General features: G+C 41.3%; 1 protein-coding gene across 2 annotated transcripts in view; it reads left to right on the forward strand.

Annotated features, from left to right (window-relative positions):
* The window catches only part of KCNH1 (potassium voltage-gated channel subfamily H member 1), a 192,696-nt gene that overhangs the window by 107,696 nt on the left and 70,450 nt on the right, over positions 1-14,550 (forward strand). For both annotated transcript variants that reach the window (XR_012586085.1, XM_074579511.1), the window contains exon 10: positions 1,090-1,286. Coding sequence is in view for 1 of the 2 variants with exons in the window: in XM_074579511.1 (XP_074435612.1) it covers positions 1,090-1,286 (197 nt within the window). In the remaining variant the exon portion in view is untranslated. The remainder of the gene's footprint in view (positions 1-1,089; positions 1,287-14,550) is intronic.

Consider the following 14,550-nt stretch of genomic DNA (forward strand, 5'->3'; position numbering starts at 1 on the left):
TGTTTGCATTATATGTTGCAAAACAGAAAAAAAAAAAAAGACAATTACTCTGTAAAGGAGCTTGCAACTTCCTTCTAAACGTTCCCTTTTGTGCCCAGCCTGAGCTGGGGTGTGACCAGTGAAATCCTGATGGGGGGCTGCTCCTCAGGCAGATTTTGGTGTACTTGCCTTGCGTTATAGTGCCCAGACTGGTGCAGATTCCCTCGTTTCAGTATTCCTCAGTAAGGATTTCACTGGCTGCCCCGAGCTCACGGAGACAGGCACCTGGGAAGGCTGTAAGGAAATGGCAATGTTTTGTTTCTTCCGGTGTGTAACAGCTAAATATTCTTGCCTTGTCAGTGTTATCTTGGTGATAACTAAGCTGTACTCTTCATGGTTTGGACTACATTGTTACCTTAAACCTCCGCTGTATTATATGGGGCACACATTCACAACTACTGAAAGATTTTATTGAGACCCTCACCAGCTGAAAAGCGTTAGAGCCACCAGAATTGTGAGATCCGCTCTTTTATACTGTTGTAAAACCAGACTCTTCTGGTGATGATCCTAGCGAACTAGTGCAAACTTACTTTAATACTGATGTATAGTAGTGTTTTGTTATAGCCTGTAACTGTGCTGACGTATTATACAAGATGGTTTTATTGACACAGTAGTGGGTAATTGTTAGCCAGATTAAGAAAACTTAACAACGTTGATGTAAGAAACAAATCCTTCCCTTAAAAGAAGAAAGGGAAAAGGCATTTCCTTTTAATTAATTTCTTTGAAAGGGATCAGAAGTGAACGTGAACCAAGAATGAAGTGCTTTTCTTGGTTTTTAGAGGAAAACCTTTACTGATATTTAAAGGGGATTTCTCACATGAAACACTCTTTGATTGTGATTTATTCTTATGAAATTTTGCTGGACTGTTGCAATTAACAAAAAGATAGTGGAAAAGGTTATCAATGAAATATTTCAAAGATTTTTTTTTTCCCCAGACAGAGTTTTTTTCTGACCGCACAAAATAGACTGCATAAGTGAGATGTATGTTCTTTTATATTTTCGGCAGAAATAGTACCCTTATTGAAAACAATGCTGCTGCTTTTCTCTAGGCAAAGGAGACGTTTTTGGTGATGTGTTCTGGAAGGAGTCTACCCTCGCCCAGTCCTGTGCTAACGTAAGGGCTTTGACTTACTGTGATCTCCATGTGATTAAGAGAGATGCCTTGCAGAAAGTGCTGGAGTTCTATACAGCCTTTTCACACTCCTTCTCCAGAAATCTCATTTTGACCTACAACTTGAGAAAAAGGGTAAGTAGCTTTGATTTTAACATACACCGTATAAATGATCACTGTTAAGGACTGTCTGTATGACAAAAAACAGAATTGCTTGAATTCTGTCATTCTTCGTAGCTTCTCCTATAAGAAGGATGTTCAGAGCTTGCCCAAGAGACACTGCTAGCATGTAGAGTCAAAAGGCCATAAGTGTTTATTTCAGTGGTAGTTTTATAGGGAGCTGAACTGTGTATATGTGAGAGTATTTCACATTTCTATGAAGTGGACAGATTTCAGCATATTTGAGAACTGTCATGCACTTGTGATAAACAGAGTTTGCTACTTCCTGGAACTTTACTTTGTAAAGCAGCTAAAAAGATGCTAGGGGTGTTGGCTGCAGTTACAAGGAAAGTAGAAGGAAAGGTATGGAATCTAATATATAGAACTAAAGTCAACAACAGTAATCACAATGGAAAAGTAATATGAATATGACTCATTCTGCCAAGAGTTGTTTCTTTTAGTATCAATCACATTTTGGAATTACTTTGCCTATCTATAATGTTTCCATTTTCTTACCCTTGATTTTTTTTGCTCTTTTCATTTCTTCCCCTTTGCCAGTTCAAGTTATTTTGTCAAATGCAAATCATCGTAACCTAATATCCCATTTTAAATTCTCCGTGTAATCTTCAGCGAACCGCCACTGTAGAAATTTATTAAAACTGTAGTAGATATAATTCAGTTGATATAATTTTACGATGCGATGTAGAAGACAGTAATATTACATTGAAAATAAATACATTGGAACACCTATACTTGCTTTAAAATATTATGATATAAAGATATTTGAGATTAGCTAAAGAAATATGTTTGCTAGGAGGGGGTTTTTGTTCCTAAAACCAGTTCTCCATGGTAACTTTCAGGTGCCGAGTAAGTCCTAGATAATTACACTGAAAAAATAGAAACCTTTTCATCTTTGAAGTCTGTTTTGTAAAATCAGACTTTAAGACTAGTGTATTGATTTTTTAAAAAAAAATTTTATTGTATCTAGAGTTGGCATACTGAAACTAAAATAGTATGATGTTTTCTTTCTGCATATGTTATCGGTATCAAAGAATACCACCGTTCTTCTTTGCCCAATACTGAAAAGCTATCCACACTTTGGTCATATAAATTGAAGCTCCGGTAGAAAATTGATGTAATTAAAAACTAAGAAGGAAATTTATACTTGAGGATTTCCTCCTAGGACAATTTTTTCAAATGACATTGAGTTCCTGCAGGACAAGGAGAAGATACACAGCTGCAAGAAGATTAAGAGAGATGTCCTGTTAAACACTAAGTATAAAAACCAGCTACTTACCTGGTGTTAATTAATGTAAGAAATAAATGAAAGAATTTGTTATTGAGATCACCTAAAGCATCGGTATCACTGACTGCCGTATTTTAAAATAACACTGTGGGTAGTGTGGTAAAATGGTCTAAAAATATGTAACTATTTTTTTTTAATGTTAGTAGAAATAACAAACTTTGAGGCATAGAAGGACCAACTCTCTTAAAGCTCACAGTAACGCTAGCAGAGTCCAATAATTTTGGATCTGCTCTGAGCCAAAAGTCCCAATTTTAGCATCAAATGCCTCCTTCAGAAGTGATTATCCTTTCCTCTGTGTTCATCGGTGTAGCTTTTCCCAGTCCAGGTTACAAAACACTTTTTAATCACACTATCGTATTTCCTGGGTGTCAATTTTCTACACAAAATGTTCCTACTGAGAGGTACGTTTTATGGTAGCAATTTCCATCCAGTTATTCAAACAATTGGATTTTAATTGAGTTACAGTCAGCAGAAAAGTGGCGTTGATTGATAATGGAAGTGAGAGGTTGATGGATCTAGGTTAGCAGACTGTAATTTTATTTATTTTATTGAAAGAAGGCTGATTGCAATCAGAATGCAAATGTTAAATAATGTAAATAATATATGCTTTTGGAAATGCATAGAAGGTACAATACTTTAGAGATTGGAGATAATGCACATTAAAAAGCAACTTTTTAGAGTTTGGAATTTAATCTGGTTTAAATGTCTGCAGATCTTTTATAGAAATAGCTCCCCAGCCTGTCACTTCTAACACTTCTTGGTCTATTTCTGCAAATGGAATTTTGTAGAATTCAGATGAACTGGTACCTTCTGTGAGTTACGTTTGTGATGTATTGCATATCCTTCGGAATATAAATACCAGACTTACACTTTTCATTTCAATAAACAGTTTCATCTCTGGCTCCAAAAGTACTCAACTAGTTGAAGTTGTAGACACTGTGTATTCATCCCAAATATATTCAAGCAGATTCCAAATACATGAAAAAGCAGCTTTGGGGATTTTTTTTGCCTGAAGGATCTCATGGGTATATTTTTAGACTTGGTTATTCCTCTGAGGTGTCCCCATCTCCAGAGTGCATGTGCCTTCACTCCGCCACGGTACTGAGTCTCACTGCATAGTGCAAGGTGCTTTCTAGACAAGTTTCGCTCAGCTTAAGTGAGCTTTAGCATTGGTCCACTCTTTCACCATGTTCACCTATTCCTTGGCAGCTGGGTCTCCTCCAGTGACTCCTTCCCTCGTGGAGATGGGATTCCCTGTCCCAGACCCTTCGGTGCCAGTGAGCAGTGCTGACCTTATGGATACCCCCAACACTACTGGGGTCTGAACCCACTTGCTAACGACTGTGACAGAAATAAGTGGACACACAGGAGCATTTTAAGATACTAAAACCAATTGGTCTTGATCTTAGCTAATCCTAGAGCTGGATTTAGGCAAAGTAAAAAGCATCTTCCCTCTATTCTTTGTGCCGCTTTTCCTACTGGGCTTGAATGTGCTTTGAGCTGAGCCGGGAGGGCAGGATGCTTCTGTCTGTGTCCCCTTTATGCCCTCCCTAGAACAGGGCTGCAGTTATGAAATGTTACCCCCCCGACATCTGAGGACTTTGTGGCCAAGGGACGCTTCCAGTGCTCTGCCCCTGGCATGCCATGTCTGTCCATGTCTGTGCTGTGAAAGCAGTTTCCTTTCACTCACTTTCTCGACAAACACCGGTCGAGAAATACCGTCTTTCCTCAAACTGTCAGTTTACTGTCAGGTGACTCCCCGAGCGGTTTCCTCAAGCGACTAAAATCCCTCCTGAAATTATTAGCTGTCTAGGTACCTCTGGCTGGAGCTCAGACTTAGAAAACATTTTATTTTTCCTAAAGGGGAAGAGAAAGGAGACCTTTCATTAACTCTTTCTGCTACTAGCCATTGAACATTTCATCTAACTGGAAGTAGGGGGGCATCAGCTGCTGCATCTCTCTCTGCAACATCTGAAGAAACTGGATCTGCAGTCTGTGGCTGCAGCTGGCTGTATGGCAGGCTCAAGGGCTTTGCAGCTGAAAGGAAGCTGGCGGAGGATTTTTCGGAGCACTTCCTGCTGCAATAATCTTGTGAAGTTAAAGCAGGTTAACTTGATGTTTCTCTCCATTTTTGGAATCTCATATAGGAACCACAGTGTAGACACTGGCGGTATGTGGTATGGTCGAGTGACAAACTCCCCCTTGCGGAGGGTGTGCTAGACGAACGAGAAATATTGCAGGTTCGGAGGGCAGCAGGATTCACAGGCTGGATGGAGGTCTGTTTTTCCCCCACAAATATTTAAACATTCTGAGTTTCCAGCCTGGGCTTTGTAGCTCCAGGACAGTAGAAGCGTAAGAAGAGAGAAGCTTGTGTGATAGCTACTTTTGCTTGTGACGAGCTGCAAGTTTGCTGGCACCTTCATTAGGAACGTGAAAGGCCCTTGGCAGCACTTGCAAGCATTCTGGTTTTGGCAGTTGCTTCTTTCCATGCATATGAGCTTTGTGACCAATATTAACTTACATTGGGTTGTACCACAGTGTATTCGCTCAGTTCATTCTGCTGCAGCCATAAATGATATTACAGCTCAAATGATCGCACATGCTACATAAAAGAGAGAATTCTTATACATAATTTATTAAGCTGAGATTTCTCTAGTAAGCCATTTTAGCCTGGATAGAGATTAAATGACTAATTCTGAATGCTTTGGAGTATCATGATAGAAGTCGCAAGTAGCTTTTCCAGAAACCGAAATTCATGTCTTGGAATAAAAGAAGGAATTGCAGTAGGATGTAGATGTTTTATTTAGGATTTTTTAAGACTGAGAGAAATGGCAAAGAACACTCTGCATTTTTACAAAGCAAGCGTGATTTAGTGATTTAAAGCCAAAGCTCCTAGTCAGAACATATTTTTTGAGAGAGCAGTGATTGCAATAGAGTAGTCTGTCTCCCTGCCTGAGTAAGATTGCTTGCTTTTGTACATGTAGTTGTTTGCTTATTCTATGCCATTCCAACAGTGCCAGTGGACAGGACTCCCACCACCTTTTTCTAAAAGCAATTTTAAAATATAGTTGTGCTTTCCTCTTCAGCATTAGCTTCACCTTTCTTCTTTTTATACTGTAAGCTCTAACCAGAGAGAGAGAACCTCTCTCAGATCAAACATTTCAGCTAGGAGTGCTTCGAGCCTTGATTTCAAGTCTCCCGGGAGTTAGCAGCAGGTTGTTTTCAGAGAGGCAATCCATGGCCTTGTATTCTGCCTTTCCACATGACAAGTTTTCCAATTCCTTTTCGTGGTATAGGTTCAAAATGGTATCCCAGAATTCTTTTTGATATGGAAGGCTGAATTGCTGGAAGTTTTTAGCACAGTTTTCTTAAAATGAGAAGAGTGAAAGGTTTTTAATTTTAGAGTATTGCCCTATTTGATGATGGATTTCAGAATGGTCAAACTGATAGCGTGCTGCTTTCTTCTGTGTTTGTACTCACCAAAACAATCCCACAAGTCCTGTGGGAAGGGGATTTTGATGTTTGGCTGGCATGCATCTTACAGCACCAAAGACCCACCACATTGGACATGACTGCAGTGTCTGGATGGGTCTGTGGCTTAGGCATATTTGTTATGTTATGCCAGTTATGGCATATTAGCTGGCCAGGAGGCAAAGTTGTCATTTTCCAAAAAACCTTCCAAATGTAAATAAACACTTAAGTACTCAACTCTGTTCTTTCCCATGCTGCCTTTTAAAAGCAGTTGAATGTTTGAGAATGCCTTTTAAAAGCAGGTAGTTGAATGTTCTTATATTCTCTCTTTCTTTGTGCCAGTCTAAGCAAAATGTATTTTATTCTGTTTCCTCATTGTTAGATTCCATATTGCATTTTTGCATCTTCTCTCTGGCCTTGGACAACCTAATTAACTTTTATCTGTATCTAACAGTTAACTGTTTCTTTAGCTCACAGACTTTTGTGCAAGTCCTTTTACACCCTGGACTGAAAGTGCTCTGAGGCATGTTGCATGTTGTTAGGTTTGCATGTCTGCTATGGATAATTTAAGTGATGTGACTGTCATTGAATTGAAACCCCATGCTCTGAGGAGGATGTGCCCTTGGATTTCTTCCTTCCCCTCTCCTGCAGCTTGTTGGACCCCTTCAGGTAAAGCCTTAATACCCAGACTTGGAGAGGATTTGACCAACTGCAAGCATTTAATATCCATATTTCTACAAGTGATTGTAAGCGTTCAGCTGAGAGTAACTCCATTACCTTTCACAGACATCATCTTAAAGTTTAGTTTGCAAAACTTTTAAACTCTGAAGTTATTTCTGTTCTATTTCAGCTTATATGGCCCTGATCCTTAGGGTCCTATGCTTATACAGAGGAAGATCTGGCTACAGACGAGTAGTTTACATAGTGGGGACAGGAGCCATGGTGACAGAGGATGCAGAGAAGGCAGAGTTACTAAACGCCTTATTTGCTTCAGTCTTTACTACTTGGCCCAGCCCTCAGGAGTCCCAGACTTTGGAGAAAGTAAGAGGGAAAGAGGAATAGTTCCCCTTGGTTGAGGAGGATCAAGTCAGAGATCAGTTAGGTCAATTAGATATCCACAAGTCCATGGGTCCTGATGGGATGCACCTGAGAGTGCTGAGGGAGCTGGCAGAAGTCATTGCTGGGCCACTCTCCATCATCTTTGAAAGGTCCTGGAGAACAGGCGAGGTGCCTGAGGACTGGAGGAAAGCCAGTGTCACTCCAGTCTTCAGAAAGGGCAAGAAGGAGGGCCCAGGGAACTACAGGCGTGTCAGCCTCACCTCCATCTCTGGAAAGATGATGGAATAGCTTGTTCTGGGCATCATCTCAAAGCATGTGGAGGAAAAGAAAACTATCAGAAGTACTCAATATGGATTCACCTAGGGGAAATCATGTCTGACTAGTCTGATAGCCTTCTATGATGGCATGACTGTCTGGATAGATGAGGGGAGGGCAGTGGATGTTGTCTACCTTGATTTCAGCAAGGCATTCCACACGGTCTCCCACAGCATCCTCATAGGGAAGCTTAGGAAGTGTGGGTGAAATGAACGGACAGTGGGGTGGCTTGAAAACTGGTTGAAAGATAGAGCTCAAAGGGTCACGATTAGGGGCACAGAGTCTAGTTGGAGGTCAGTGACAAGTGGTGTTCCCCAGGGGTCAGTACTGGGTCCAGTCCTCTTCAATATATTCATCAATGACCTGGATGAGGGGATAGAGCGCACCCTCAGCAAGTTTGCTGATGACACAAAGCTGGGGGGGACGGCTGACACAGCAGAAGGCTGTGCCGCCATCCAGCGAGACCTGGACAGGCTGGAGAGTTGGGCAAAGAGGAACCTTATGAAATTCAATAAGGGCAAGTGTAGGGTGCTGCACCTGGGGAGGAATAACCCCATGCACCAGTACAGGTTGGGGGCTGACCTGCTGGAGAGCAGCTCAGCTGGAAGAGACCTGGGTGTCCTGGTGGACAACAGGATGACCATGAGACAGCAGTGTGTCCTTGTGGCCAAGAAGGCCAATGGCATCCTGGGGTGCATCAAGGAGAGTGTGGCCAGCAGGTCGAGGGAGGTCATCCTCCCCCTCTACTCTGCCCTGGTGAGGCCACATCTGGAGTACCGTGTCCAGTTCTGGGCTCCCCGGTTCAAGAAGGACAGGGAACTGCTGGAGAGGGTGCAGCAAAGGGCTACCAAGATGATTAGGGGACTGGAACACCTCTCTTATGAAGGAAGGCTGCGGGATTTGGGTCTCTTCAGTCTGGAAAAAAGACGACTGAGGGGGGATCTTATCAACACTTATAAATACTTAAAGGGTGGGTGTCAGGAGGATGTGGCCAGGCTCTTTTCAGTGATGCTTGGCAATAGGGCAAGAGATAATGGGCACAAACTTGAGCATAGGAAGTTCCACCTGAACATGAGGAGGAACTTCTTTACTTTGAGGGTGGCAGAGCACTGGCACAGGCTGCCCAGAGAGGTGGGGGAGTCTCCAACTCTGGAGACATTCAGAACTAGTCTGTGATGTATATGTACAACAGAAGACATGATTAACTAAGAAGTGGGTCAAGAGAATCACAGAATTGTAGGGGTTGGAAGGGACCTTCAGAGATCATCTTGTCCAAGCCCCCTGCCAAAGCAGGTTCACCTGGAGCAGGCTGGACAGGAAGACATCCAGGCGGGTTTGGAAAGGAGACTCCACAACTTCTCTGGGCAGCCTGTTCCAGTGCTCTGCCACCCTCAAAGGACAAGGAGATTACTTACCAATTACAGTTACAGGCAAAATAAACTTGACTTAAGGAAATTAATTTAATTTATTACCAATTAATCAGAGTAGGATAATGACAAATAAGAAGGGCTGTAGGGGAACAACCTGCATCACCATGGTCTTCACTATGTTTGTCATCGTGGGCTGCGGGGGAATCTCTGCTCCAGCACTTAAAGCACTTCTTACCACTCCTTCACTGACCTTGGTGCCTGCAGAGTTGTTTCTCTCACATATTCTCACCTCTCTCTCTCTCTGCTGCTGTTGTGCAGTGTTTTTTACACTTTCTTAAATATGTGATCACAGAGGCGCTACTGACATTGCCGATTGGCTCAGCTTTGGCCAGCAGCGGGTCCATGTTGGAGCTGACTAGAGCCAGCTCTGTACAATCTGGGGACAGCATCTGTGCCTTCTCACAGAAGCCACCCCTGCACAGCCAGCCCCTCTGCTACCAAATCCTTGCCACTTAAACCCAATACAGACAACAAAACTGTTCTGTTGCTTGCATTTCAGTACATTTTCATGTAAATTTCATGTACGTTTACATTTTCATGTAAATTTTAGCTGTAACTTAGGTTGATCTATGCGGGTAAGTAGCAAAATGCTTCTTTAAAATGCTCTTAAATGACTAATCCCTTCTAAACTGATTTAATGAATTCATCATGTGTTTGAGATGCCTTCTCCTACCATGGATAATGAGCAATTTTTCAAACATTTAGATGCTGTAGTATAAGGTTTGTACAATTGTTATAAAGAAACAACTTAGTATACCATACAAAACAAGATGTGTATTTCCCCAAAGGAGTATGAAGTTGTTTAAATTCTGATATGCCATTCACTAGTAAATCCCATTAAAAGTAACCTAGTGATCAATAGGTATTAATAACCATCAATAAAAGAAATTGGTGGAAGAGCTGGTAAGGGTGAATTTTGAATTACAATTCAACTTAAAACGGAAGAATATGATTCTTTTACAAAGCTGATACTAAAATCCTAACTGCCTTGTAGTATCTTCAGTAAGGGAACATTTCCTGTTCTGTGCTATTGTAGATTTATAGGCTTTTCCACGTTGGTCACTAAATACTTAACGATCATTTGCTTTCTGATCACTGAATTAGAAATTAAATTTGTACAAACTGAATTTTCAAAAAGCAGAATTTTAACTATTTCCCAATGTGTTTTCTAAGTATGGAAAAGTCAATGTTGTATCAATGAAAGGCATGTCAATTATATGTCAGGACTTGGAAAAAGGATGTGTGTGGAATAATTACTAAATTGGCCAAGAATACAAAAATACAGCATTGTTCACACATTAAGGAAAGTCATAAAATCGAGAGGCTTCTGAGGTAGAATACAGCCGCAGCTGGCACACAAAGAACCCAACATCTGTGATTCCCTGTACAAGGTTGTTTGCGAAACTACACGAGGGATGGAACGGAATGCGCTTGTTCTGTGGCCTTCCCTTGTGACGAATAGCAGATATGGGGACGAGATGGTACTACGGAACTGATAAGCGGCCTACACGCTACCCAAGCCAACATTTCGTCAAATGTTGATGAAATGCTGTCCTTTTGTGTGAACTTTGCTCACCACAATGTACCAAAACACACCTCTATCCCGGAGGCTATCCTCCCCCGAGGTGTGAACACTCCTCCTTGAATACATTAATCATAATAAAAGTACGTATGACTAAAGTCACTCAAACTCCACTTTGAAGATAAAAAAATAATATAAAAATAGCCCAAGAGAGAGGGGATGTCAGGGAAGACACCATCGCGAAGAATTCCACCACTGATTTCCGGGATCAGTCGACGGGCTGAGCCTCTCTTTCCCCCCATAGGGACGCCTTTGGGTAAGACTTCGATTACACCGGGCGCTTTCTCGGGGACTTAGAAATTTCTCTAGAGAATCTCTACCCTACATTTATAGCCAGGCTGTATCGTTTATAACTTTGTCGCGTGTTTGTATACTTAACAATATCTTTATTTGCACGTGCTTTGCAGACAGTGTATTTTTCACCGGCAATCCAAAAGAACCTGTATATCTGTTCTTCAAATAAACTGCACTGTTTAAGTAGCTAGTCGTTTAGCTTTCTCACTGAACGTGACCAAAACTTGAGAGAGGCCGTGCTAGTTCAGGAGCACGACTAGACTGAAGGTGCAGCCCACTATTAGTGTATCCAAATCGTAATAGTTTAACACATATTAAACGCGATTGGACTGATAGTGCTGAATTGGGCATCACTCAGAATTTAAACCCAGCCGCACCTAGCCTCCCACCTCGGTGAGGAGTGTTAGAACGCAAGGGGGTTTATCTTCTGCCAAAACCGCTTGGCCCCGTTTCACGCAACAATGTGGTACAGGGAACAAGTTCTGGTCATCCTGAAATTGAGGTTAAGCACTTCATTCATTAATCCAGAAACAGGATTTGATATTTTGTTTGTTTTATCGCACTTCGAGTAGACCCGCTTGAATTGGTTTTGAAAGGGTTTTTTTTCCTCAGTGACCCATAAAATACTGAGCCTTAAATGTAAAAGAAAAAAATTCTGACCTTTTCAAAATCTGTAGAGCGTTCATCAATGCTTCCCATATATGGTAAAGCTATTCCGAGTAGGTGAAAAGTACAGTTAACAAGGTTGATGGTGAATTAAAATAAAATTTGTTTTCAGAATATTTTAATCCTTAAAAAAAAAAAAAGGCACATTTGGCTTTTGTGAAGCTATTTTCAGGTGAGTAATTGAAAGTTAACATTTAAAAAAGGGTTTTCTCTCATGCACAACCACCTACACTGGCTTGTTTATCCCAACAGAAGAAAATGGATTACTTTGATTTTTACCCTCCTCCACCTACATAGACTAAAACATAAAAATAATTTCAATACAGATAAAGGTTATTCAGTGTGTATAAGGATTCCCCAGAATAGCTCCCCGAAGCCTTTTCAAAATAGAAAATGAATTTCCTAGGAACTGGGGAAGTTCTAAATGTTGGCCCACCACCAGGGACAGAAGACAATAATCCAGAAGACAGTGTAATTGCTCTTATGCAGCCTGGAAATCAGGTCTTCATTGTGAAAACAGTGAAATGCTCACTAGCATTTTTACAGTAGGGAAGGATCAGTCCTTAGTTTAAACTCACGCTTTTCTTACTATTGTGTTGACTTAGATAAATAGAAGTGTAATACGGATGCACAAGGGAGGCTGAACAGCAGCCTGTCTGTGTAGTGTGTTATTCTCGTTTTCAATATGTGCATGGCACGCTACCAGTTAAGTGTACTGAGGTGCCTTAGTCCACTTTTCGACCATGCTGGTAAAGAGGAAGGGGACATTCTATGGGAATTCAAAGTGTTCCTACCCTTTCTCCAAAGCTAGAAGTCTGTCTTCTACTGGCTACCATGACTGAGTGGCTAGAGTTTCAAAATCTCTCTGTATTTCTAATTTAAAAAGTAAAATATATTTTTTGTTGGTGCCTGTCATTCCTGTCTGTGTACACGTGTATGTATATACATGTATAATGACTGGCATATTCGTGAATCCCTCAAGTAATTAAAGTATCGTGCACTTTTTCTAATACACAAATACTGTTGCCCAGACTTTTTTGCCTGTATGCACCGTGTTCTATCATGTACTATAACTGCACTAATTTATGTCAATGGCTTGGTAACCTCTGTGCCCTGGTGACTGTATTTTCTGATATACCCTGGTGCTTCATACACTGTGGAGCATTACTGACCAAGCAAAAGGCAGAGCAGTGACCTAATACCCTCCTGTATTATTTTTTTACAAAAAATAATTTTCTTCTGCTGCCTGTGGTCTGTGAAGCAGCTAACTCTAGGAAGAACTCCTATTAAAAGGGTGTGATTTCCTGGCATAACAGCTTTCTTCTGGTCTTCTCTAAGGTCACTAAAAGCCAAACTCATAGGACCACAAATCCAAACACTCAACCCGTCCAAGGCACTCCCTGAAGGAGAGAGAATGTAGATAGCTGTATAATACGAAAGCTGAGTTACAGTGGCAAACCTACATCCTTGAGCAATCAAACTGTATAATCTAAGTGATCAGATTGGTCCTTTCTTCAGCTCTCCAATGCAAGCTGACATAACTGCCCCCTATAAAAAAAAAAGAACAATATTCTGGAGGTTACTGCTAATGTTGTATAGAGACTTTGTGATCCCTGCTCCAGACCAAACCCTACCGACAGGTCCTCTGTTTTCTTGCTTAAATGTTGAGACCTTTGTTGTAACTGTGAGCTCTTGGACAGCAAGACAAAGGAGATTCTTTTCCTCTTTGGGTACCTGAGCCATGCCTCCACAGCTCCTCCAAGCAGTCTATTTGATATGCACCATGATGGGCATAAAAAAGTACTCAAAGCATGACAAACGCTGTTAAGATTGTGTGTGAAACAAAGCAGTTTCACAGCTTGATTTATGAACAATGGGAGGTGCCTACCGTATTTGTGTCAAACTATCCTACATGCTTAGTCAACTCACGTTTTTCCCGTTTCCATCCTTGAGAATCAGCCTTCTAGTTGCCTTTGGACAAGTATCTTCCTGGGGGGATACAGCCAGGAGTGTGCCACATTCCTTAGTCTCAAGCCTGCTGCAGGAGAGTCACGCAGGTAATGTGGTGTCTGATGTCAACCTGCTTTACAGGCTGCTGCCCATTCCAATGTGACATTGAAGTGTTTGACTGCGGAGCGTGAAGTGGAGTAACTGCTAGGTGTGGCCTTGTGAAAGTTTTTGAATCTGAAGTCCAGTAAGCTTTACCATCATGGGAATGAACCAATTGCAAACAAAACTTGATAGGGCACATTGCCAATCACCTGCTATGGCCGTAGCTGCCGACTATTGCCACAGCTGAAGTCAAGTGGTAAAGGAGGGCATTGGGTTGGGCTGTGGCTCGGTATAAGAACTTACTGAAATACCTTGAGAGCAGGATCATGAGTAAGTCCCTCTTTATTTGGTATTATTTTTTGCAGCAGGCAACTGGGTTTTTCCTCAAGCTGTGTATGATTCCTTCCTCAAAAGGAAGTGCATTATCATGTCAAACACCTGTTTGGATTCAGATTTTTCAAACAGAAACGTGATACCTGACACTGATGTAAAACATTAAAGCGCTATGCAAATGAATGTACTAAGTGTTTTTAGAGTAATTTTTCTCAATTAGCAAACTGCAGAGGGGACTTGCACTCAGCTCTGCTTAAAAACACTGTCAGTACTCTCCGTCTTGTTATCACTTTTTTTTTTGGTTCCCATTCTTTTTCTACCTGTTACATTCTAAAATGCGATGTGAACTTCAGTATCTTGTGTAAGGGCACTTATGTATATACTGAGTTCAGTAATATCTCCCCCAACCGAAGCAGGAGCATACAGTGGTAGGCTACTCTGAGTATACTCAGTGTCCCAAAATGCTGTCCGTATAGGACCTGGAGTGGGAATAGTGCTATCCACAAACAACTGTGCAGCTGGACGTGAAGTGATCTTAATTAACCACAGGTCCAAATCCATTGTCTCTGTCTGCGGCTGTGAGACCGCATAATGTTTTCAGCAGATTTTTATCGGGAGCTAAGTCTGCTAAATCCATTTTTAATTAGTACAGCATTATGAATGTGAAAACCTTACACCCAATTAAAGTAATATTTGAGACTTGAATACTATGTGCTTTTGTTACCATATACT

The sequence above is a fragment of the Larus michahellis genome, chromosome 3, assembly GCF_964199755.1.
Source record: "Larus michahellis chromosome 3, bLarMic1.1, whole genome shotgun sequence".
Lineage (NCBI taxonomy): Eukaryota > Metazoa > Chordata > Aves > Charadriiformes > Laridae > Larus > Larus michahellis.